Source organism: Haliotis cracherodii, unplaced genomic scaffold (genome assembly GCF_022045235.1).
Source record: "Haliotis cracherodii isolate W230 unplaced genomic scaffold, xgHalCrac1.p SCAF_11, whole genome shotgun sequence".
In the NCBI taxonomy this organism is placed as follows: Eukaryota; Metazoa; Mollusca; class Gastropoda; order Lepetellida; family Haliotidae; genus Haliotis; species Haliotis cracherodii.
Genome location: NW_027266266.1, coordinates 1,190,386 through 1,215,855, shown reverse-complemented (window position 1 = coordinate 1,215,855; position 25,470 = coordinate 1,190,386). Strand labels below are relative to the sequence as shown.

Here is a 25,470-nt window from a genome sequence, read left to right as displayed (position 1 = left end):
TTAATGGTGTATGTCATCTGATATACGAGCTGTTATAATTGTTTTATTTGCAAATGTTCTAAGTTGTGTTTTATCACAGATTATGCCTTATATTGAGTTTAGTTTGTTCGAATGTACACTTTCCGTCTTATAGCTGTTTTTTGTTCTAGTTCTTTTTGACACCTATACAATAAATAAAATAATACTAACAGATGTTTGATTCGTCTTACTTACGGAAGTTATCGAGCTGGGTCTGACGCCGCTGCGCTGTATCACAGTAACTTCACGTCTTGATGGCTTCACGCGGCCAAAGAGGTGCAGGTCTCAGAGACGTACCCCTATGTCCGTGAAACCAATGCGCGAGTATAGCAATGAGTCAAAGGATTCGAACTCACAACCAACACATACCTGATGATTGGTCCATATTACTGGGAACGATGACACGTTGTCTTGAATCACTCATTAAGTACCCATTACAATGAAGTCTTGTAGTATTCACGGGTGATGTCACGGGAGTACAAACCTCAAGTCATTACGTTGAATTGGGTCCAGGGTTTCACACTCCTATATCTCAGCTCCAACCTTTCCCGTAAGTACATTAGGTCTCTCTGTGCCAGTTTTCCTGATAGTCTCGACACAAGACACTTAATTCTGGTTGTCACAGAACGTTGTCTGAGCAGGAGACATGGTTGGTTGGTTTGTTGTTTAACGCCGCACTCGGCAATATTCCAGCTATATGACGGCTGTCTGTAAATAATCGAGTCTGGGCGAGACAATCCAGTGATTGATATCATGAGCATCGATCCATGCAATTGGGATCGATGACATGCATCAAACAAGTCAACGAGCCCGACCACCTGATCCCGTTAGTCTCCTTTTACTCCAGCTATATGACGGCGATCTGTAAATAATCAGACAATCCAGTGATTAACACCATGAGCATCGATTCACGCAATTGGAATACGATGACATGCATCAATCAAGTCAGCGAGCCTGACCACCCGATCACGTTGGTCGCCTCTTACGACAAGCACAGTCGCCTTTTACGGCGAGCATGGGTTGCTGAAGACCTATTCCACCCTGGGTCAGGAGGAGAAATAGAAATTACTACACGAGTGTCTGTCAGATATCATTTATCTTACATGTATGTATGTGCGCGTGCGTGCGTGCGTGCGAATGTGTGTATGTGCGCATGCGTGTGTAAGTGCGCGTGTGCACGTACGTGTGTGCGCGCATTTTGTGGGTATAGTGTGTGTGCATGCATGTGTGTATGCTAGTGTGCGCGTGTGTGAGGGTGCGGGTGTGGATGTGCAGGCGGGTGCCTGTGTGAGTGTGGGTGTGTACACGTTTACTGTGTGTGCGTGTGTGTATGTTGGTGTGCGCGTGTGGGGGGGTGGGGGGGGGGGGGGGGGGGGGGGGGGGGCACTGTGTGTGCACGTGTGAGTGCAAGGTTAGCTGTGCGTGTACGAGTGTATAAAGAGAGACAGCAAATCTAAAATAGTTTATTTGCCCAATGATTTCGAATTTCAAAATAAATACAATCATAAAGTAAAAACATCATTATTGATAAATTGGTGAATTGTAAAGTGTTGATAGCCATTGGTGGTCCTCAGTAAACATCTCAAATAAACAAATACCCACTTCACTACTACCATTCCGACAAACATGAGAATATAGGTCTAAAATATACATATTTAAAAGACTGCTTCTAAAAGTAGTGCTAACTGGTACTGGCAAACAATGTGTAAATGTTATTAGCAGAATTCTGTCACACCTGTATTGGGCTGGATACTACATATATTATAGTTTGTAAACTATTTAAATAATAAAGACTTGATATACGATAATTTCCATATATTGGATTATTACTACAAATACCACACGCAACACGAAGTACCCAGGCCCCCACCTACAAAGCGATCTTACCGCTGAGGTGATTGTAACTCACATACTTTAACATACACTTTCAAGCAGTTTCTACCCAAACTCATTACATTACAAAGATGTAAGGAAACCCCCTTGCAGGTCACGTCAGGACGACTTTTAGCGACCGTTGACCGACCAATGAAATGACTAACAGGAAGCCGACAGCAGACTTCTCGAGCTTTACAGAATTTGTTTCAAACTAGCGACTTCCATTCCAGACTATGCTTTCAAAAACATTTTGACAACGTTTTCCATTCAAAATATGAAACTGAGCAAAAGTACATTCAGGAATGTCTTACTGACGGCCTAGATTGTACCAGTGCCTGCCACGGGCAATGTCTTACTGACGGCCTAGATTGTACCAGTGCCTGCCACGGGCAATGTCTTACTGACGGCCTAGATTGAAGTTTATTTGCTAGGTCTTGACAATCATTTTTATAGGTCACATCTGTCATCATATATTGCCCACAGCACGGGATGGACATAAACTGTGTAAATGATAATGTAAACTAACAGTGGACACAACAGTAAAATAGGCTACCCTGAACTCATGTGATGAATCTTATCATCATTTGTTTGTTTGTTTGTTGTTTTATGCCACACTCAGCAACATTCCAGCTACATGACAGTGGTCTGTAATCATCTGAGTCTGGACCAGACAAACCAGTGATTGACATCATGAGCATAGTTCTACGCAAGATGGATCCAATGACAGGTAGCCCCGTCAGCGAGCCTGACCCCCCAATCCTATGCACACACAATGTCATTTAGAAAGTGGTCAAATGTAACAAGTGTAAAATTTGAGATAACACTTTCTTTGTAAAGTTAAGATTCTAGTCTGGTCGGTCAAGACCATTATCACTGTAAAGTTCCAACAACTATCACACTATGACACAGAGGGTGCTGTGTCAGTGTTGGCAAGGATTCTCTAGTTGTCTTGTGAATGTACAATATCTTCTTAAACAATGCCACACATAGATCAGATTGTAACATGTCTATCGGAAAAAATATATTTTTATAACATTGAAAAATATATTTATACATACTGAAAACGTAACAGTACAAATACAATTGAAAAAATCTCAGGTTTTCTGATCTGTAAAGCTACATGGTACCTGTGTTTCCCTTGAGCATCTTGCATCCACAAAGTTTGTTTGTTTGTTTGTTGTTTAACGCCACACTCACCAATATTCCAGTTACATGACAACGGTCTGTAAATAATCGAGTCTGGACAGGACCATCCAGTGATTGACATCATGAGCAGTGATCTACGCTGACTGGATTTCATAGTTGAGACAGTTACATCACGTACAATGTGTTCACCATCAAGTCACGGTAATACATGCACAGTCTCTCCAGTCTGATTGGCCAGTTAAAGCAAAAGGATGTCCTACAACAAAACCGAAGTATGACGATCCTTTAACTCACCGATCAGCTTTCTGACAGTGAAAAGTCATTAAATGGAACACATTTTTGGACATAACCCGCAATAATTTTTTAACTGAACATATCTTATTGCATTTGGGGGGTGTCTCTTATCTGTTATTAATGTTACAATGTTCAACAAATTTCTGCATCTTTCCTCAACCAAACTGTTAATAATGTTACAATGTTCAACAAATTTCTGCATCTTTCCTCAACCAAACAATTCTGATAAAGTTTGAACCCCTAACTTCAATCTGTCATCAACAGCAGTGACCATATGTAAACAGGTTAAAGCTTAAATATTGCAATTCACCAAAACTTGTCAACTAGTTGTACATCTATGAGCAAAATAAATATTTTCAAATATTGATGTCATGGTCTTTCAATATAAATTTTCATGACTGTTTCACTTGGTAATGAGTGGACTTGACACGACAAAACTTTCGAGGAAAAAGCCTCATAAATGGTAAACAACCCCATCAATGTTGTTTCTTGTCAACAAGATACGGGACCCAGCCGGAGCAAAGGGACCTTATGGTTGCCAGGATACAATTGTGCTCTGATGTCATAAAGACGTTTGACGTCAACTTACGTCAGTGAAGATCGCTATGTGTGATGCCATGTATCTCTGTAATAAATATGAATTGAAGCTTGTAAATTGTAATTTTCTGTACCGAAGATGCTGTATTTTTAAAATATAATGGAAAGTCTAAATGTGATTTTTCACCCATGAGGTCCCTCGTCTCATGGTTCGTCACATGTGTGAATGTTAGAGTGAGATCAACACGGCTCAGACAAGGCTGTCCTGACCAGTGACATGTAGGCGTGTCCCTCCGCCTCGTAGCAGTGGTGTTGGGCCACCTGGGCCCTCGCCCTGGCAACAATCTGCTCCCTCTGTTCAGGAGTGGACATGATGGAGCGAGCCTGGAGCACAAATTCCTGCAAAAAGAATTCTGAAAACATTAGCAGCTGAAAATATATACGTAGCTGCACTCTACAAGCTGCATCTACACAGGATTACAAAACAATATTACCGGCCTCGCTGCACCCCGAGTATAAACTCTTGTGTATATGACCTCAGCCGGCCCCGAGCCGGCCCTCAGCTGGACCTCAGCCAGACCTCAGCCGGACCTCAGCCGGACCTCAGTCAGACCTCAGCCAGACCTCAGCCGGACCTCAGTCGGACCTCAGCCAGACCTCAGCCAGACCTCAGCCAGACCTCAGCTGGAATCCCTACAGGTTTGTCTGTTTAATTAATTTCATTGCTACCACCAAGGAGGGGCAGTGGGCTAGACAAGTAGTTCAAGTGTTCACTCGTTTCGCCAAAGACCTGGGTTCGATTCCCCACATGGGTGCAAGGTGAGATGCCCATTTCTTGTGTCCCCTGTTGTGATATTGAGGAAACGTAAAGACACATTCACTCTCACTACCATGGAAATGCCTGAATATTGAAACCTTGTCTGGGAACAATCCAGGAGGCACCACCTACCTGGGGCGTGTCATACAGCAGGCCGGTCTTCCGATCCTGGACAAGATCCTGGTTCCCGGTCACTCTGCGGGCCAGCACCGGGATTCCCATATCCATCGCCTGTCAAGGAACAGGATCAGAGTGAGTGAATGAGTGAGTGAGGGAGGGAGGGAGGGAGGGAGGGAGGGAGGGAGGGACAGAGGGAGAGAGCGAGTGAGCGCGCTCGCATGCCTCAATATCGGAGAGGTAACTTTGAGGAAAAATGCAAAAACGTCCAAACAAAATCAACCAACTTCATGCAGCTGTGACACATTTACACATGGAATACATTGTGGACATTAGTGTTATAACAGGAACAGTTGTTTTCCTTCTTTGGCAGTTGACATGATTGACAATAACAAGTCTGTTTTGGTAAATTTACACATTATTTCATCACAATTGATTATGAAAGATATAATGGATGACACTATCTTCATATTGATCATCATTAATATTTCTTCCCATTAAGTATAATTCTGATTATCAATCTTTTTAGCAAAGCCTATAGTTGATAGAAAGAAAGCAGGAGAAAGTCACTGGGACTTGTAATGGGAGACTCGGGACCCTGTCGAACAACAATGACGTGATCAGGCGAGCGGTGGATTTAAAGGCACTTGAACACAACATAATAATTCTTCCGTAAACCAAATGAAAATAAAGAAAGACCTGCCATACCTCAAGAACAGCCAATGACATTCCTTCACTCTTAGAAGAATTGACCAATGAGAAGCAGTCTCTCATAGCTGCATGGGTGTCTTCCTTTGAAAGCCCGGGGATGTAGATGACACCTGAGGACCTGAACATCAAATACATAATTTGTGCCTGATTCCAACCTCTCAATGTCAATGTCTGGGAGTAGTTTTCAAAATTATCTAAAGAATTCAAGTTTTGAACTTAATGAGGTTTGACCACCTTCAAGACCATTAGCAAGATTTCAGTACAACAGTCGTGAGATGCATCTGTAGTTCATCCTGCTTAATGCTGGTCCAGAGTTCCAGATGGCCATTGGTCACCAGTCTGTTGACGCCGAGTTTAGCGGCACAAATGCTTTGCAAATCCTGCATGCGACCGAAATCTGGAAGGCAGTTTACTAACCGGTTGTCGATTGTGTTACGTGATTTTGATTGGACCATGCATAGACTTCTTAGTCCAGACAAGATATAATTTCAGCCAAGTTCGCCAAGGGTGGAAACTGGACTTTTATAGTCAGTTAACTCCCTTGCCTCGGGAGTGAGTGAGTGAGTGTGGTTTTACACCGCTTTTAGCAATTGGGGCACCAGAAATGGGCTTCACACATTGTACCCATGTCGGGAATCAAACCTGGGTCTTCGGCATGACGAGCGAAGGCTAACCCACAAGGCTACCGGACCGCTCCTCCTTGCCTTGGGAAGATGAGGCTCTATAAACAATGCATTCATTTCCAAGCAACAGCCTTGAGTTTTGATTATGTTTTCATAGTTGATGGTAAACCAACAGTTTCCATGGAGATGACAAGTAGGATTGTTTGTAGTTAAATGCTGAGTCAGCAGTATTCCAGCCACATCACAGCTGACTGTAAACAAGGTGAGGTGAAATGAGGATTAACGTAGCGTCCAAGATTATTGCACTTATATAGCAACGTGCATGCAAGTGTCTGTGTGTGTGTGGCTGCTTGTACTAGTCCAGACTGCTGCCGATTTATAGTGCTAGCTCACTGAGATACCATGCCGCAGTTTAACATGAATACCCCACTCAGACACAGTATACAGACTCCGAGCCGACCAGTCCTTGTTTGAGCCCCTTAATGCCGAGCGCCAGACAGGGTAACAACAAGTACCATCTATTAACGTCTTTTGGTACGACTCTGCCGGGGATCAAAATCCGGACCTTCCGCTCTCTGCGCAGACACTCTACAAGACCACGGAGGCGGTCAACTGTATATAATGTAGTCTGGTCTTCAGTGATTTAGTTACCAATGATGTCCAACATTGTTGGAGTACGATGGCATGCAATCAAGCAAGCCTGACCACCCTCTCCAAGTCAAGTCCTATGACAATCACTCGTCCTATGTCAACCTGGTCCCCAATGGATGACTACAGATAAGATGGCTGATCACACTCACTCATGTGTCCTGTAAATTACCAAACTTCTTCACACTGTCAATACATCATCAGTACTTCAACCTACTGTTTCACAGCTGGCCAGAACGTTTCTCCAAAGTATTCAGCATCAATCTGAAAAACAGACACACAAACATGAGGAACAGTTGCCGGATCTCGCAGACAGCAAGTACAGCCAATCAAACATCACAGAATTCTGGGTGAATACTGCGTTTTGGGACAGTAGGCATTCCTACACAGATATACACTGTGCCTGCACTCTGTGACACACTCCACCTATAGTGACTATAGTTTTACGCTCTATATTCCAGCAATATCACAGTGGGGACAGCAGAAATAGGCTTCACATATTGTAACCATGTGAGGAATCGGACCCGTGTCTTCGGTGTGACATGGCTACCAAACAGCCCATACTTTGAACGTCACACAACTGCAGTTGCAGATGCCATGGTGCATGACAATTCTGGTACTTCCTGTCAGACTCACCTTGGGACCAATGATCACATAATACACTGAGCTGTCCTCTCTGTGCCACTCTGGAAGCAAAACAGTTCACAATGTACCTCTATATTTACTTGATGTTCTTTCTCAGAAAATGTCATACATATTAAAGTGAGTTTTGCAATGCTTTTACCAATATTCCAGCAATAAAATGGCAGGGGACACCAGAAATGGGCTTCATTCTACCAATGTTTGGAATTGATCCCGGGTCCTCAGTGTGATGAGCGAACACCTAAACCACTGGGCTACCCCACTGTCCCTACATGCATATCAAAGAGCCTGTTAGTCCAGACTCGTTGTCCACAGACACATTCATCACCTAAATAGGTAGACACACACACAGACATATTCATCACCTAAATAGGCAGACACACACACAGACATATTCATCACCTAGACAGGTAGACACACACAGACACATTCATCACCTAAATAGGCAGACACACACACAGACATATTCATCACCTAGACAGGTAGACATATAGACACATTCATCGCCTAGACAGGTAGACACACAGACACATTCATCACCTTGACAGGTAGACACACAAACAGACACATTCATCACCAAGCCAGGTAGACACACAGACACATTCATCACCTAGACAGGTAGACACACAGACACATTCATCACCTAGACAGGTAGACACACAGACACATTCATCACCTAGACAGGTAGACACACAGACATATTCATCACCTAGACAGGTAGACACACAGACACATTCATCACCTAGACAGGTAGACACACAGACAAATTCATCACCTAGACAGGTAGACACACAGACACATTCATCACCTAGACAGGTAGACACACAGACACATTCATCACCTCGACAGGTAGACACACAGACACATTCATCACCTAGTCCGGTAGACACACAGACACATTCATCACCTACACAGGTAGACACACAGACACATTCATTACCTAGACAGGTAGACACACAGACACATTCATCACCTAGACAGGTAGACACACAGACACATTCATCACCTAGACAGGTAGACACACAGATACATTCATCACCTAGACAGGTAGACACACAGATACATTCATCACTTAGACTGGGTGGACATTGTTATGATGGTTCTCAGTCTTACATGTGTCCTACCTGAAAACTTGTCAATAAGAAACACCGGGTCTTTGACGGGCCTGATGCCACCAACGAGGAGAAACACAGTGATGTTACGGAGTGATGCAGTTGCGGCAGGGATGTGGTTGTTGGACTTCAGGTACTGCAGCAGGCAGAAGGAGGAGGAAGGCTTGGTTATCACAGCTGCAACAGAGGGGGGCTCAGTTATCACAGCTGTAATAGAGGGGGGTCGGTTATCACAGCTGTAACAGAGGGGGGCTCAGTTATCACAGCTGCAACAGAGGGGGGCTCAGTTATCACAGCTGTAATAGAGGGGGGTTGGTTATCACAGTTGCAACAGAGGGGGCTCAGTTATCACAGCTGCAACAGAGGGGGGCTCAGTTATCACAGCTGCAACAGAGGGGGGCTCAGTTATCACAGCTGCAACAGAGGGGGGCTCAGTTATCACAGCTGCAACAGAGGGGGGCTCAGTTATCATAGCTGCAACAGAGGGGGGCTCAGTTATCACAGCTGCAACAGAGGGGGGCTCAGTTATCACAGCTGCAACAGAGGGGGGCTCAGTTATCACAGCTGCAACAGAGGGGGGCTCAGTTATCACAGCTGCAACAGAGGGGGGCTCAGTTATCACAGCTGTAACAGAGGGGGGCTCAGTTATCACAGCTGCAACAGAGGGGGGCTCAGTTATCACAGCTGCAACAGAGGGGGGCTCAGTTATCATAGCTGCAACAGAGGGGGGCTCAGTTATCATAGCTGCAACAGAGGGGGGCTCAGTTATCACAGCTGCAACAGAGGGGGGCTCAGTTATCACAGCTGCAACAGAGGGGGGCTCAGTTATCACAGCTGCAACAGAGGGGGGTCGGTTATCACAGCTGCAACAGAGGGGGGCTCAGTTATCACAGCTGTTACAGAGGGGGGTCGGTTATCACAGCTGTAACAGAGGAAGGCTCAGTTATCACAGCTGTAACAGAGGGGGCTGTTATCATAGCTGTAACAGAGGGGGCTCAGGTATCATAGCTGTAACAGGGGGGCCGTTATTGCAGCTGTGACAGAGGGGGGCTCGGTTATCACAGCTGCAACAGAGGGGGCTCGGTTATCACAGCTGCAACAGAGGGGTGGGGGCGGGGTCTCAGTTATTACAGCTGTAGCAGAGGGGGCTTGGTTATCACAGCTGCAACATGGAGAACACAAGACTTCAGGATGACAATCAAACACTAGAACTTCTAGGTTACCTGACCCTGATAAGTGCAAGAAGTATGGAGATACCAACCTTGTTTGATTTCTTTGACTTTATTACTTGGGATCTCTGGCTGTGAACAACAATAATAATAAACACAATTAAAACACCTTCACACACACAGCCCATCCGTGTCGTCATAGTTACAATCTCAACAAAGAAAGTCTAACAGTATATCAGTTACATCACAGCGTGTCAGCATGATGAGGGAGGAACGGCCAGAGTGATGTCAGTCTCAAGACGTTTACCACTCAGGTGAAAACCATGAGCACAGGCATGGTGCTGTCAAACCATGAAACATATTCAGGGCAAACCAGGATTCGAACCCACGATCCTAGGTTTCTCGCATTAATAAATGGCAGCACCTCCCCCATGCCCCCCGTTCCATCAGACGGATACTGCTACCAGCAATGATATAGTGATTATATAACAAGGAAGAGACAATTGTGCTGACTTGATACAGATCGGACGTCTGTTGTTTTAATCACAATAAAAGTTTCTTCAAGAATAAATACATGAAACGTTTAGAGCATTAGTTCCACCGTCATAAACTGATATCAGCATTTAAATGTTGTTACATGGTAACAGAAGGATTAGTTGAGATATGTATGTTAGATTATCGATGAAGCATGAGATGAGGAGAGTTAGATGTGTAATTATGTTAACAGTGTCCCTTCTCACCCATAAAGACGATGCTCTGGACCACATTGACTGACCGAACACCACAACATATCTGCAAACCAGAGAGTGAGTCAGTGATGTGATATATATATTTATATACTGGCAGTAATACAACACTCTCACAGCAACAGTACACCTCTCACACAGCAACAATACACCTCTCACACAGCAACAGTTCACCTCTCTCACAGCAACAGTACACCTCTCTCACAGCAACAGTACACCTCTCTCACAGCAACAGTACACCTCTCTCACAGAAACAGTACACCTCTCTCACAGCAACAGTACACCTCTCTCACCGCAACAGTACACCTCTCTCACAGCAACAGTACACCTCTCTCACAGCAACAGTTCACCTCTCTCACAGCAACATGACAGTTTTATTACATCAAGATTTAATATACAGTAAAGAAATATTTATCTTAAGTTGTAGCAAGCACTTTCAACAACAGAAGCAGCTGTCACCCCATTTCCTGAAGGAGCGGAAAGCCTTCAAATTCCACCTTTTCACTTTCAGTCCAAAAATATTACTTCCAGACCTTGACTCTTATCAAGAAACTTTCTTAGGATTTACCAAGCAAGCCTTGGGACATAATAAGCGAAAACGGAACAAAAACTGGAAAATCACATACAACAATGTTTCACGATAACCTCAAAGATAACCTTGACCTTTAGTAGACATGGCATCAACAGTACTTGTGGTAGGATTTGTGAAGATGCATGAAAATATAAAGTGTTATGCCTGGTGAGGTAACCATGCCACAAACATTGACAATGATATTCCATATTTTACAAAAACATGATTGCTGACCTTGATCTTTGACTAATCTTGACAAAAACTTTTGGAAAGAGAGCGCCATACAAATGGGGGTTTGTACAAGTTAAAAGTTAATGCACTGAGGGCTTTGAGAAAATGTAATCACAAACATCATTGTGATTTTTCTATCAGGGCTCCAGTCAAAACAAATTAGGTATTGAGTACTATTAAGTATTTTTACTCCCTCTGGTCAGTCAGATGGGTATGTTGACACTGGTAAGTAGACATTGTTTTAATAATTCTGCTTAAATGCTGTTTTAGGTGACGTCTTATTTGTGTCTGTTCGTCTGCTTGTATGCAGCAGGGTGCGGAGTCATCCCACAGATGACGTCCTTACCTTGCCAGCTTGCTGACAGGGTTAAACTCTTTGGTCATGTGGACAAGGCGTCCGACCTCGGATCAGAAGGTCCGTGGTTTGAATCCCATCATGGGACTTGGAAATTTTATGGCCGCTACACAAGCATGTAACAAGTCGCATAAACTCACAGCAGGGATATGCATGGCTAATTAACAACCAACGCCTTCTGTTATTCTCAGTGGTAGACTAGAGACCATGTATGTCTGTTGCCTGTATTCAAGCATAAATGTCGTCAGTGGTCAACTAGTAATTTCAACAACAGTCTTTCAACTGTAAGTGGTCAACTAGAAATTTCAACAACAGTCTTTCAACTGTAAGTGGTCAACTAGTAATTTCAACAACAGTCTTTCACCTGTCAGTGGTCAACTAGTAACTTCAACAACAGTCTTTCACCTGTCAGTGGTCAACTAGTAACTTCAACAACAGTCTTTCACCTGTCAGTGGTCAACTAGTAATACTGGACTGTCAATGGTCAGTGGTCAACTAGTAATACTGGACTTTCAATGGTCAGTGGTCAACTAGTAACACTGGACTTTCAATGGTCAGTGGTCAACTAGTAATACTGGACTTTCAATGGTCAGTGGTCAACTAGTAATATTGGACTTTCAATGGTCAGTGGTCAACTAGTAATACTGGACTTTCAATGGTCAGTGGTCAACTAGTAATACTGGACTTTCAATGGTCAGTGGTCAACTAGTAATACTGGACTTTCAATGGTCAGTGGTCAACTAGTAATATTGGACTTTCAATGGTCAGTGGTCAACTAGTAATACTGGACTGTCAATGGTCAGTGGTCAACTAGTAATACTGGACTTTCAATGGTCAGTGGTCAACTAGTAATACTGGACTCTCAATGGTCAGTGGTCAACTAGTAATACTGGACTTTCAATGGTCAGTGGTCACAGATTGCTGGGGAGTCACCTGGCATTGTGGACGGCCTCGGTCATGACGGAGAGTTTGTTGATGTCCTTGTAGAACTCGTTGACGTCTGTGCCCCCGAGGATGAGGATAGAGGGGACGGTGCTGGCTGGAAGAGAAACGCAGGAGGTAACAGCTGCCTGACCACAATAAATTAGCCATATCAGGTCTTGACCAGACAAATCAGTAACTGATAGTGCTAGTTACAAACCATGCTGACTAATGCCTCCTACGCAATGCACAGGTTGATGGAAGTCAATTCTAACCCGGATTCCCTTCTGGGATTTGTATGGTGTGACAATGGAAAGATGTTAATCTGTGTAACCATAGTGACTGGGTGCTGTGTTGCCTGGCAACCTGCAAGTGAGAAGTCAAAGTTGGCAATACACCTAACATGTTATTTATCTTTATGTTATACACTGTCTCTGTAGCCATTTCTGGTCAACATTTCCTATTTGATATTTCTTACATCCCTGAACTGTAAGGACCTGTTCTGCTCATCACAGAGAACAAAGTGAAGTTGTATACCTCTGATAAGACAGCCAGATCTGTAGGCGTGGATCCCAATGACGAGGTCAACATTCTTGTAGTGCAGGAATGCCTGGAACTCTGAGACAGATTGGAACATCTTGGGGTCCTCCATGAGGCACCGGTGGCCATGGCTGGTCAGGTACGAACTGGGGATAGGAAACGACACAGTGAGTTAGTGGGTGTGGTCAAGGGGGGAGAGAGACAGGGAGGGGTCCTCCATGAAACACCGGTGGCCATGGCTGGTCAGGTACGAACTGGGGATAGGCAACGACACAGTGAGTTAGTGGGTGTGGTCAAGGGGGGAGAGAGACAGGGAGGGGTCGTCCATGAGGCACCGGTGGCTGGTCATGTTAGACCTGAGGAGAGAGGGAGATACGAATGCTGGAGATAGTGACAGATTATTGATTCTGGTAGCGTACCTGAATCTGGAGATGGTGAAAATTCACCTGATTCTGAAGATAGCAGCTCACCTGGGTTTTTTTAATGGCAGCTCACCTAATTCTGGAGATGGTGAAAGCTCACCTGATTCTGGAGATGGTGGAGAAGTTGCCGCCCTGACGCTGCAGCGGGGAAAGGAGGATGAGGGTGAGGCGCATCCTCCGTCAACTCTCATTCTCAGTCTGCTGAATTCTCATTCTTGAAGCAAGCATTGCACCTGTTTAAATCAAAATCAACTATAAGACGTAAGACATGAATAACATGTTCAGAATTATGGGTGATTGAGTCAAAATCTTGTCATACTGGCAATATTTTCCAACCATAAAACTAGAACAAATAAATAGTATAAAATACTGTATAAGCGTAACCATGGTCAAAGCCAATAAGGAATATATCACAAAAATAAACTAAAAGATACTAAATCAAAGAGCAAAACATTCAAACAAACAAAATATTGAACCACAAAAGCCATAAAAATAATCAGCTCCTGAAGTCAAGGGGACAAAGTCCTCAGTCGTACGTTAGAAGTGGAAACAAGAAACTGGTGACTTTTACACCATAGCAGAAAGCCTTAAGGATCCAAGGATTCTCCTGTGTTTCTCAGCCGGTTACTTCTGGAAAAATTTGCTGTAATGTTGCTGCTGATGTTGCTACAAGTGTTGCTGGAGTGGTGAGACACCTGCTAATGATCACATTCCACTCACGCCCCGGTAGGCTAGAGCATGGTGTAGAAATAGACCAAAGCTCGCTATTCAGTGTTGCACGTCAGCACAGTTTGACCCGATGTGACCTACTCGTGCCAGCTTTCAAAGCAATCCTATCTCATGTTATCTGACGCCTGTAGACTAGGTCAAAGTCAAGATCAACATAGCATGTTCTCAATATATGGAGGGTTTCTGTGTGTTTATGATTAACACTCAGCAATAGTGCGATCACCTGTAGGATGCTGCTCTGTAAATAACAAACCTGGACCAGACAATCGAGTGAGTGGTTGAGTGGTTGAGTGAGTGAGTGAGTGAGTGAGTGGTTGAGTGGTTGAGTGAGTGAGTGAGTGAGTGAGTGAGTGAGTGATGAGTATGCGAGTTGATGTGTGGTTGAGTGAGTGAGTGAGTGAGTGAGTGAGTGAGTGAGTGAGTTATTGAATGGTTGAGTGGTAGAGGGCAATATTTTGTGAGTAAATTGTCAATTAGAATTATTGAAATACCAATAATCACTTATAGAAACACTGGGCAACATTATTATCAGCAAAAAACACATAATCTATTTGATCTAATGTAAGTCACGCCAAGAGACTCTCTTTCTCACATTTACAAAAGTGGTCACTACATAACACAGTCATAACATTTATAACTAGTTTACAAGTCAACGATTAAGGACAACATTCTCCAACCATCAAGCTTCAGCTAGCAACTCGCACATACTGGTTCGTTCTCTGACACACTTGTCACGGGCCTCAAAGGTGGGCCTGTGTGTCCAGGACACTATAAATGCGTGGTTGAGCCTCAGTAGGAATGGAAAATGATTATCACCATCATATAAATGTGTGAACAATTAGGCCATAAACACACTAGGTTATACATGAAGAACTAGGTTGCCTGTAGATTTAACCGCGCTAAATTGAATTTCGAACACTCAGCGTGAGGTTTCAAATGTTAAATTTAGCTCACTTAAACCTACAGGTGACCTAGCTCCACAATGAAAACACAGTATGTTTATCTCCATCCTAACATGACTAAATAAAACGCGAACTCTTTGGTGTCGGCAAGTATACTGAGTGCAGCAGGACGGGCTGAGTCCAGTGTTTTGAGTGGGATGTCAGTCTGAATTACAGAATGACCGACAACAGCTTTGAAACAAAATATGGCGCTGTATATAATGTTTACACCGTAAAACTTCACTCAAACATGTGACAGGCATTGAAAGCATATAACGTGGTGAGCTGACATGAGGGGGGCACCCCCAACAGAAAACTAAACAAGCTTTGCTAAGCTTTCGTTCTACACCGCACGTCACCATTATGACGTCATATCTCACATAGTGACGCTAAAGATATAGCATCACTGTCATATATAGAAAAGTGCAAAACATTCCAAGCTAAAATGCTCACCTGGTTCTGTCTCTGTCCCCAAAACTTAAAATACATTCTCTTTGCAGATTTTTATCGTCTTTTCTGCATGAAAAGTATTGCCACACATATTTTTAATATTGCAGTAACTACAACTGTGCATTTTGTCACTATAATTGTAGATATACATATAAATGACTGGAATAACTATTATTGAAATAAATTATCAGATTCTGGAGATCATAGTTCTCCTGATTCTGGAGAAGTTGGAAGCAAATTTACAGGAATCAAAATATTAACATAAGCACAAATTTCACATTCTTTATGTCTTTCCTTGAGAGCAGGCAATTCTCTCTTCCTTCTTCAGTTACAGATATCGTGACCACATTTTGAGCCAGACGTCTTACAGAAGAAAACAATTTTTGTAAGATTTTGAACAAATTAACAAAAACCAATACGATTGATGTACGTCAAGGTAGAAGTACAACAAACCACATGGCCCTGCTAGACATCAGTCCAACACAGATACTGTAATATACTGGGCTACTCACAGACCTTGATGGCATCCACTCATCCACGACAGGCTGCCAATATCATCTACACCAGCCTTTTCAACTATACCAGAACTTTGCATGAGATGTCTATAGAGACAAATCAAGTACTACACAATCGTTAGTCAGCTGGAAAGGTTCAATACGTCCTCCGCGGTAACCATACCGTAATTGCTCTTAAAATATCAATAAAATTAATCATTTCAGAACATTTTTTTCACAGAATTCACATATCTCATATTAACATGACACTCACTGTCACACTGATGCTACAAGCAGTTCCAACACTAATACTGACTTACCCATCCACCTGCCCATCCTTCCAGCCAACCCTTACACCCAACCAACCAACCCTTACACCCAACCAACCAACCCTAACACCAAACCAACCCTTACACCCAACCAACCAACCCTAACACCCAACCAACCCTAACACCAAACCAACCAACCCTAACACCAAACCAACCAACCCTTATACCAAACCAACCAACCCTTACACCCAACCAACCAACCCTAACACCAAACCAACCCTTACACCCAACCAACCAACCCTAACACCCAACCAACCCTAACACCAAACCAACCAACCCTTATACCAAACCAACCAACCCTTACACCCAACCAACCAACCCTAACACCAAACCAACCAACCCTAACACCAAACCAACCAACCCTTACACCCAACCAACCAACCCTAACACCAAACCAACCAACCCTTACACCAAACCAACCAACCCTTACACCAAACCATCCAACCCTTACACCCAACCATCCAACCCTTACACCCAACCATCCAACCAACCCTTACACCCAAAAAAACAACCAACCCTTACACCCAACCAACCAATCTTTATGCCCAGCCAACCAACGTACCCTTATACCCAAACAACCAACAAAGCCTCACACCCAACAACCAACCAACCCTTACACCCAACCAAACAACCAACCCTTACACCCAACCAAACAACCAACCCTTACACCTAACAACCAACCCTCACACCCAACAACCAACCAGACCCGTGAAGATTTCAGGGTTGAATAGGTCTTCAGCAACCCATGCTTGCCGTAAAAGGTGACTATGCTTGTCGTAAAAGGCGACTAACAGAATCGGGTGGTCAGGCTCACTGACTTGGTTGACGCATGTCATCGATCCCAATTGCGTGGATCGATGCTCATGATGTCATTCACTGGATTGTCTGGTCCAGAATCGATTTTTCACAGACCGCCGTCATATAGCTGGAATATTGTTTGAGTGCGGCGTTAAACAATAAACCAACAACAACCAACCAACCCTTACACCCAACCAAATAACCAACCAACCCTTACACCCAACCAACCATCCATTCCTTACCTTAAACCAACCAACCCTTACACCCAACCAAGCAGCCAACCCTTACACCCAACGAGGCAACCAACCCTTACACCCAACAACCAACCAACCCTCACACCCAACCAAGCAACCAACCCTTACAACCAACCAAGCAGCCAACCCTTACACCCAACAACCAACCAACCCTCACACCCAACCAACCAACCAACCCTTACACCCAACCAACCAACCAACCCTCACACCCAACCAAGCAACCAACTCTTACACCCAACCAAGCAACCAACCCTTACACCCAAGCAACCAACCCTTACGCCCAACCAAGCAACCAACCCTTACACCCAACCAAGCAACCAACTCTTACACCCAACTAAGCAACCAACCCTTACACCCAACAACCAACCAACCCTTACACCCAACCAAGCAACCAACCCTCACACCCAACCAAGCAACCAACCCTTACACCCAACAACCAACCAACCCTTACACCCAACCAAGCAACCAACCCTTACACCCAACCAAGCAACCAACCCTTACACCCAACCAAGCAACCAACCCTCACACCCAACCAAGCAACCAACCCTTACACCCAACCAAGCAACCAACCCTCACACCCAACCAAGCAACCAACCCTTACACCCAACCAAGCAACCAACCCTTACACCTAAGCAACCAACCCTTACACCCAACCAAGCAACCAACCCTCACACCCAACCAAGCAACCAACCCTTACACCCAACAACCAACCCTTACACCCAACCAAGCAACCAACCTTAAAACCCAACCAAGCAACCCTTACACCCAACCACCCAACCCTTACACCCAACCAAGCAACCAACCCTTACACCCAACCAAGCAACCAACCCTTACACCCAACAACCAACCAACCCTTACACCCAACAACCAACCAACCCTTACACCCAACCAAGCAACCAACCCTAACACCCAACCAAGCAACCCTTACACCCAACCAAGCAACCAACCCTCACACCCAACCAAGCAACCCTTACACCCAACCAAGCAACCAACACTTACACCCAACCAAGCAACCAACCCTCACACCCAACCAAGCAACCCTTACACCCAACCAAGCAACCAACCCTTACACCCAACCAAGCAACCAACCCTCACACCCAACAACCAACCAACCCTTACACCCAACAACCAACCAACCCTTACACCCAACCAAGCAACCAACCCTTACGCCCAACCAAGCAACCAACCCTTACACCCAACCAAGCAACCAACCCTTACACCCAACCAACCATCCACTCTCTAAGCCACTGGTCTCACTCGCTCACCACTCACCACTTTCACTCACTCCATTTTCACTCACTCATTCATCAACATCACTATTTTCTCTCCCACTCATCCACTCACTCACTGAGTCACTCACTCAAGCACTCATCCACTCACTCACTGAGTCACTCACTCACTCACTCATCCACTCACTCACTGAGACACTCACTCAAGCACTCATCCACTCACTCACTGAGTCACTCACTCACTGAGTCACTCACTCAAGCACTCATCCTCTCACTCACTGAGTCACTCACTCACTGAGTCACTCACTCAAGCACTCATCCACTCACTCACTGAGACACTCACTCAAGCACTCATCCACTCACTCACTGAGTCACTCACTCAAGCACTCATCCACTCACTCACTGAATCACTCACACACTCACTCATCCACTCACTCACTGAGTCACTCACTCACTCACTCATCCACTCACTCACTGAGTCACTCACTCAAGCACTCATCCTCTCACTCACTGAGTCACTCACTCAAGCACTCATCCACTCACTCACTGAGACACTCACTCACTGAGTCACTCACTCACTCATCCACTCACTCACTGAGTCACTCACTCACTCACTCATCCACTCACTCACTGAGTCACTCACCCAAGCACTCATCCACTCACTCACTGAGTCACTCACTCAAGCACTCACCCACTCACTCACTGAGTCATTCACTCACTCACTCATCCACTCACTCACTGAGTCACTCACTCAAGCACTCATCCACTCACTCACTGAGTCACTCACTCAAGCACTCATCCACTCACTGAGTCACTCACTCACTCACTCATCCACTCACTCACTGAGTCACTCACTCAAGCACTCATCCACTCACTCACTGAGTCACTCACTCAAGCACTCATCCACTCACTCACTGAGACACTCACTCAAGCACTCATCCACTCACTCACTGAGTCACTCACTCAAGCACTCATCCACTCACTCACTGAGTCACTCACTCAAGCACTCATCCACTCACTGAGTCACTCACTCAAGCACTCATCCACTCACTCACTGAGTCACTCACTCAAGCACTCATCCACTCACTCACTGAGACACTCACTCAAGCACTCATCCACTCACTCACTGAGACACTCACTCAAGCACTCATCCACTCACTCACTGAGTCACTCACTCACTCACTCATCCACTCACTCACTGAGTCACTCACTCACTCATCCACTCACTCACTGAGTCACTCACTCACTGAGTCACTCACTCAAGCACTCATCCACTCACTCACTGAGTCACTCACTCACTCACTCATCCACTCACTCACTGAGTCACTCACTCACTCACTCATCAACTCACTCACTAAGTCACTCACTCACTGAGTCACTCACTCAAGCACTCATCCACTCACTCACTGAGTCACTCACTCAAGCACTCATCCACTCACTCACTGAGTCACTCACTCACTCATCCACTCACTCACTGAGTCACTCACTCACTGAGTCACTCACTCAAGCACTCATCCACTCACTCACTGAGTCACTCACTCACTCACTCATCCACTCACTCACTGAGTCACTCACACACTCACTCATCCACTCACTCACTGAGTCACTCACTCACTCACTCATCCACTCACTCACTAAGTCACTCACTCACTGAGTCACTCACTCAAGCACTCATCCACTCACTCACTGAGTCACTCACTCAAGCACTCATCCACTCACTCACTGAGTCACTCACTCAAGCACTCATCCACTCACTCACTGAGTCACTCACTCAAGCACTCATCCACTCACTCACTGAGTCACTCACTCAAGCACTCATCCACTCACTCACTGAGTCACTCACTCAAGCACTCATCCACTCCGTGCTTTCTGCAGTTTCACCCTCCCACATGCTGTGCATGTTTGTGTCACTGAAGCAATTCACAAACTGTTAACTGTGGGTTCGAACCATTGTTTGTTTGACAGCATCATACCTGAGTTCATGGTATACTCAACAACAAAAGTTCCTGTGACACCAATATTTTAGTGTATTTTTCAAACAAGTAAAGTTTGGTTTTCAATATTGTAGTACATGTATGGAACCGTATGTCATCGCCTCAGATGTGCACGGATTGTCGCCAGAAGACCCGCCAGACGTCCCATTTTGACAAGAAACCACCGTCAAGCACGTCTACAGTGGTGCAGACAGTGTCTACGCTGTACAGCCATGCAGTGGGGACAAGTTCTATTCACTAATGAGTCTTGTTTTCACCTCGGAAGGATTTGAGCGTACCGACGTCAAGGTGAACGTTATGTCAATCATTGTGTCATGGAAGAAGATCGGTTCGGGGGTGGCAGTGTTATGGTATGGGGTGGGATTACAGCAAGACAGAGGCCCTGTTTAATAGTGGTAGAGGGAAATCTCAATGGACAGCGCTGCCGCGACGAGAGCATTGGCCCTGTTGTTCTACCGTTTTTGCATCGTCATGGCCCAGGCATTACCTCACAACACGACAATGCGCGGCCTCATATTGCTCAACTTGTTCAGGACTCTCTTCAACAAAACAACGTGAATGTCATCCCCAGGCCAGCTCACTCCCCTGATTTCTCACCAATCGAGCACATGTGGGATGAGATGGATCGGCGCCTTCGACGTCAACCACATGTTCCACAGACACTCCAGGAACTTCGAAACCTGCTCCAGCAGATATGGACAGATATCCCACAGGACTTTGTGCGACGCCTGGTCCATTCCATGAGACGAATATGTGTTCCTTGCATCACAACCAGAGGTGGACACACACGCTATTGATTTGTAAATTGACATTTGGGCAAGTCAGTATGGCAAATTAAACCATTTGAACACTTACAGGAGTCTTTTATCTGTTGTAGACCGAAATTGTTTCAGATTTGGTAAAAAACATAACTTTGCATTAAATCTTATTCAATGTCACAGGAACTTTCGTTGTTCAGTATATTTACCAAAGTCAAAATGAATGACATGAATTTATTCAATTAAAATATTGTTCAAAGTGGCAGTAAACCAAGTGGAAAATTGAGGAATATTGATTTTCATAGCAAGTAAAGATTAATGAAAAAGGACGTTGTGTCATTACGCTGCTATTATGGTTGGAATAAGTAAGGTACATGTTAAAAGTTGCAACACAATTACTGTCATTTACTGCCCACATAAAGAACACAGTACCTGTTTAGTGATTGCCTGGCACCAGATGGCGCTTCACTGTAACATGGTGTAACACATGTCTGTAAAACCAACATCTGTCACAATGGCTTCCAGCAGTAGAAACTAACATTTTCAGTATACTAATCCTTAAAATGATGACAAATAGCAAAGCCCTTAAAAAATGTAAATTTCTACTGGTCCTTATGATACCTTAACTAGTGGGCAGTTTGGCAAGGACTACAGGACGAGTGCCAATTTCTGACACTGGAGCTTCCCTCAAGCAACTGGACTCACTCTGATTCAAAATTCAGAATCTTGTTTTTATTTCTCATTGTTACTTTCAACATAAAGCGTTGTTTCTCATGATTTAGAGATCATCATAGAACCGTGTCCCGGCGAAGGCCCAGGTTTGATTTCCGACATGGGTACAATGTGTGAGGCCCATTTCTGGTGTCCCCCGCCGTGATATTGCTGAAATTTGGGTAAAAACAGCGTAAAACCATACTCAGTCACTCATTCTTTATAGAACGGAATCAAATGTAACCATGGTAACCGTACAAGGATCTGATCGTCTGATGTTATTCAACATCTGAGCTGATATGTTGATTTATTCATGTAATCTGAATCCAGGTATCAAATTTCTGTCGTGCCTTCTTGGATACAAATATTCCATCCCATGTCAGTATGAACTTGGAATGGATGTAACTAGCATCCACTGCAAGCGCCACTGGACCCAGAAGCGCATGGGTGTTGACAAAAGCTATACCGGCACACTTTGAAAACATGGTGGATTTTGACTCTTGATAAATAACAATTCACTGGAACCCAGGTATACCAACGTGAATGAGGATTCAAACTCAGACAACATTATTGCAATGTTGCCTAGCTACAGGACTCACTGACATAGGCTGGAGCCCCCCGAGGTCACCCCGGCATAGGATGTGAGACCAAAGTAACTCACTGTAAACATGTTCCGCGTATTGAAATAAAAAAAGTTCTCTTTCATTCATTCATTGCATAACACAATCTCACAAACTGACAATTGAAGTATTGTCTGTAGCTGTACCTCAGCATTCGAAATTGTGTTTTTCGCACCCAAATACCCAAGGGTTAACATGCAGGCACTCTTTGGACAGAATCGCATAAGTGGTAGATTGCATGTGTTTTCATAAACTAGTTATAGATGAAAGATTTAGTTTTTTGAAGAATTCATCTGTTCAATCTGAACATTCTGTGTAGCCTGAAAAGATGTGGGTTTGAATTTAACACAAATGAACAAAGAAACATAAGTTTTGCTAAACATATAAGAATGATCAATTTTATTGTAAACCAATAAAGATGATACTTTTAAAGTGACATTATTGTTATCGGTACCAAAAATCCAATCAATATGTAAACCCCTATCTCATTTGTTTTCAAACTCGAAAATATAGAATGACCGCATAATTTTGACATTGTACAATACATCAGATAATATAATCAAACTAGAAAATAAATTACTACGATTCAAATGAAGACATTATCGACACACGAAAAAAACCAAATAAATTTAATACATTAATCAAAATTCGTTTTAGAAAATCGATTAAAATATTTTCTCTGTATTTATTTCGTCTTTTTAAATCAATAAATAGGGTAAGGGTCTGGTATAATCAATTCAGATCACACTTGCCACGCCCTTCACCTGTGTGTAATGACCGTCCCGATATTAGCTGAGATAATAATATAAGATTATCTATCTGTCACTATCAGCTGTCTGACAGTCCGTGGGAGGAAGTCGGGGCGGGGAGCCATCAGTCACGCCTCATTTGTCACGCATCACAGAGAAATATTGAAGTTTATAAAGTACCTACTACATGAAAATCCTATCTGAATGAGAGGCTGTGGCGATCTACCACCACCTGTGTTACCTGCAGTCTCCGCGCTGCCGCCCGTGCTGTTGTTAATGATCACCAGAATCAATGCACCGGCCTGTCACGTCGGGGATATAAGGGACGTCACTCTTGGATTCGTCTATCCCTCGTATTTCGCTTCCGTACTTTGCTTTCAGGTTCGAATCCCTATCTAACTTTTCTTAAATTTTTTATCTTCATATATTTCTATTTTCTATACAAAATATTTCCAATTTTGGTAAAATGTTTAGTGTTTCAGTTGATACCTTTCGAAACTAATGAAACACACCTGGAGATATACTACTTTATGAAATACTACGGTAATAATTCCTGACAGGGACTTTCTTCATATATCAAGCTGACACTCTGTGCTATAACTGACTTACTATTCAAAACGGCGTTACCCAAAAAAACTCATCCCTTCAATGAGTTGGTCCTAGTTTTAGGACAACGATGCAGGACTCGTGACCTATTAATGCTTTATCAGTTCACAGTCCTTGTCTGGAAACCTCAATTCAAGACAACTCGTGTACTGCATACCACCCACGAATATAGACTTGCCGAATTCTGCCTTTAATGCCATCTAATTCAATACTGCATATCTCAGTCCCCTCATCCACCCAGCCCACAGTCTTGGACGCACCACCCTCAAATGTCAGACCGCATAGGGGGAGATTTTATGACGCTTCGTGAGGTTTGGTGACGATTAGTCGGTTTCTGAGATATTATTTATATAAAAATCGCCAGGGGCCGAGACTGTTTCACGGGCAGTACAATTACTGTAACTAACCTTGAGGTATTCTTGAAGTGTATATTTTATCAAAGTTTAAGAGTCTGTATAAAAGTAACAATATTTTTCGATTTGTGTAATGGGATGTTCAATCGGTATCTGTCATGCGTATGTTACACGCGCTACCAGTTATGTACACAAAGCGAGCCATTCGTGACCAACTCGTCCCTTTCCGGGAAAAGCTGAATATGTTGGTTACGGAAACATGCGAGTGGTTACGAATGAAAGCGAGCAACACGCACGTTGCCCTGACAACGGCCATATTGCAGTCCGTTATGACGTAAAGTATGTTGTGAAGTCACAAAACTGTCGTCGCTTTTTACATCGACACCAACCGTTTTCGGATTTAATTTCTTTTTCAAACAATACTTTTTATGGTGTTGTTTCATCGGTACTGTCCGACATTATTGTATTTCGTGAGGAGGAGTCTTGGGCAAGTCTATATTGTTGGTGAATCTGCTGGGTTATCAGTCAACAGCTGCAGTACACTAACACCTGATGACGAGTTCGTTTTTGCCTGGCCTGCTATTTATATATTCACCGATTGTATCGGATATTAAGTGTTGCCTAGCGACAGTGTTTAGTGTTATATGGGAGTTTGGACTGCTCATAGCGGTGAATGACATGACGTCACGGGCGGAACGTTGTGTATAGAAACCCGTGAAGTGAGTGAGGGATTTAGTTAGTGAGTAGTGTTTAGCGCCTCTGTTACACTTATATCACGGTGGGTCAGTTTAATGTGGGAGGGAAGCCCGAACGTGTACAGGTTGTATTGATATTTATCACTGCTGTGTAACCCACGAGCACGGGGTCGATTCTGTCAGATCAAGGATTATCAGCAGGGTGAATCAAGGATTCGAGCCCAGGACCAGCGAATCCTGGTTCCACCAAGGGACGATACTCAAC

At 44.0% G+C, this 25,470-nt stretch overlaps 1 protein-coding gene across 2 annotated transcripts; it reads right to left on the bottom strand.

Annotated features, from left to right (window-relative positions):
• Positions 1-1,493: 1,493 nt before the first annotated feature.
• On the bottom strand, positions 1,494-23,952 carry LOC139456079 (glycosyltransferase 1 domain-containing protein 1-like). 2 transcript variants are annotated; one of them, XM_071237588.1, is made up of 12 exons: positions 23,793-23,952; positions 13,596-13,728; positions 13,071-13,219; positions 12,546-12,651; positions 10,450-10,501; positions 9,802-9,841; positions 8,553-8,717; positions 7,423-7,472; positions 7,004-7,050; positions 5,513-5,633; positions 4,820-4,918; positions 1,494-4,269 (listed from the first exon to the last, which is right to left on the bottom strand). In XM_071237588.1, exons 2-12 carry the CDS (start codon positions 13,667-13,669, stop codon positions 4,111-4,113), a joined length of 1,062 nt encoding a protein of 353 aa, XP_071093689.1. In that variant the 5' UTR covers positions 13,670-13,728; positions 23,793-23,952; the 3' UTR covers positions 1,494-4,110. The 2 variants fall into 2 exon arrangements, with proteins under 2 accessions (XP_071093689.1, XP_071093690.1); XM_071237589.1 differs by lacking the exon at positions 23,793-23,952 and adding an exon at positions 16,128-16,157 and having other exon boundaries at positions 13,596-13,747.
• Positions 23,953-25,470: the final 1,518 nt, after the last annotated feature.

What these genes read in the sequence shown, in the direction of transcription:
- LOC139456079 (XM_071237588.1), bottom strand. Translation starts at nt 13,669, where the DNA reads ATGCGCCTCACCCTCATCCTCCTTTCCCCGCTGCAGCGTCAGGGCGGC. An exon ending in TCTTATTGACAAGTTTTCAG is followed by an intron (nt 7,473 to 8,552) that starts GTAGGACACATG and finishes TTTTGCTTCCAG; the next exon opens with AGTGGCACAGAGAGGACAGC. An exon ending in TTCTGGCCAGCTGTGAAACA is followed by an intron (nt 5,634 to 7,003) that starts GTAGGTTGAAGT and finishes TTTGATGTTCAG; the next exon opens with GTCCTCAGGTGTCATCTACA.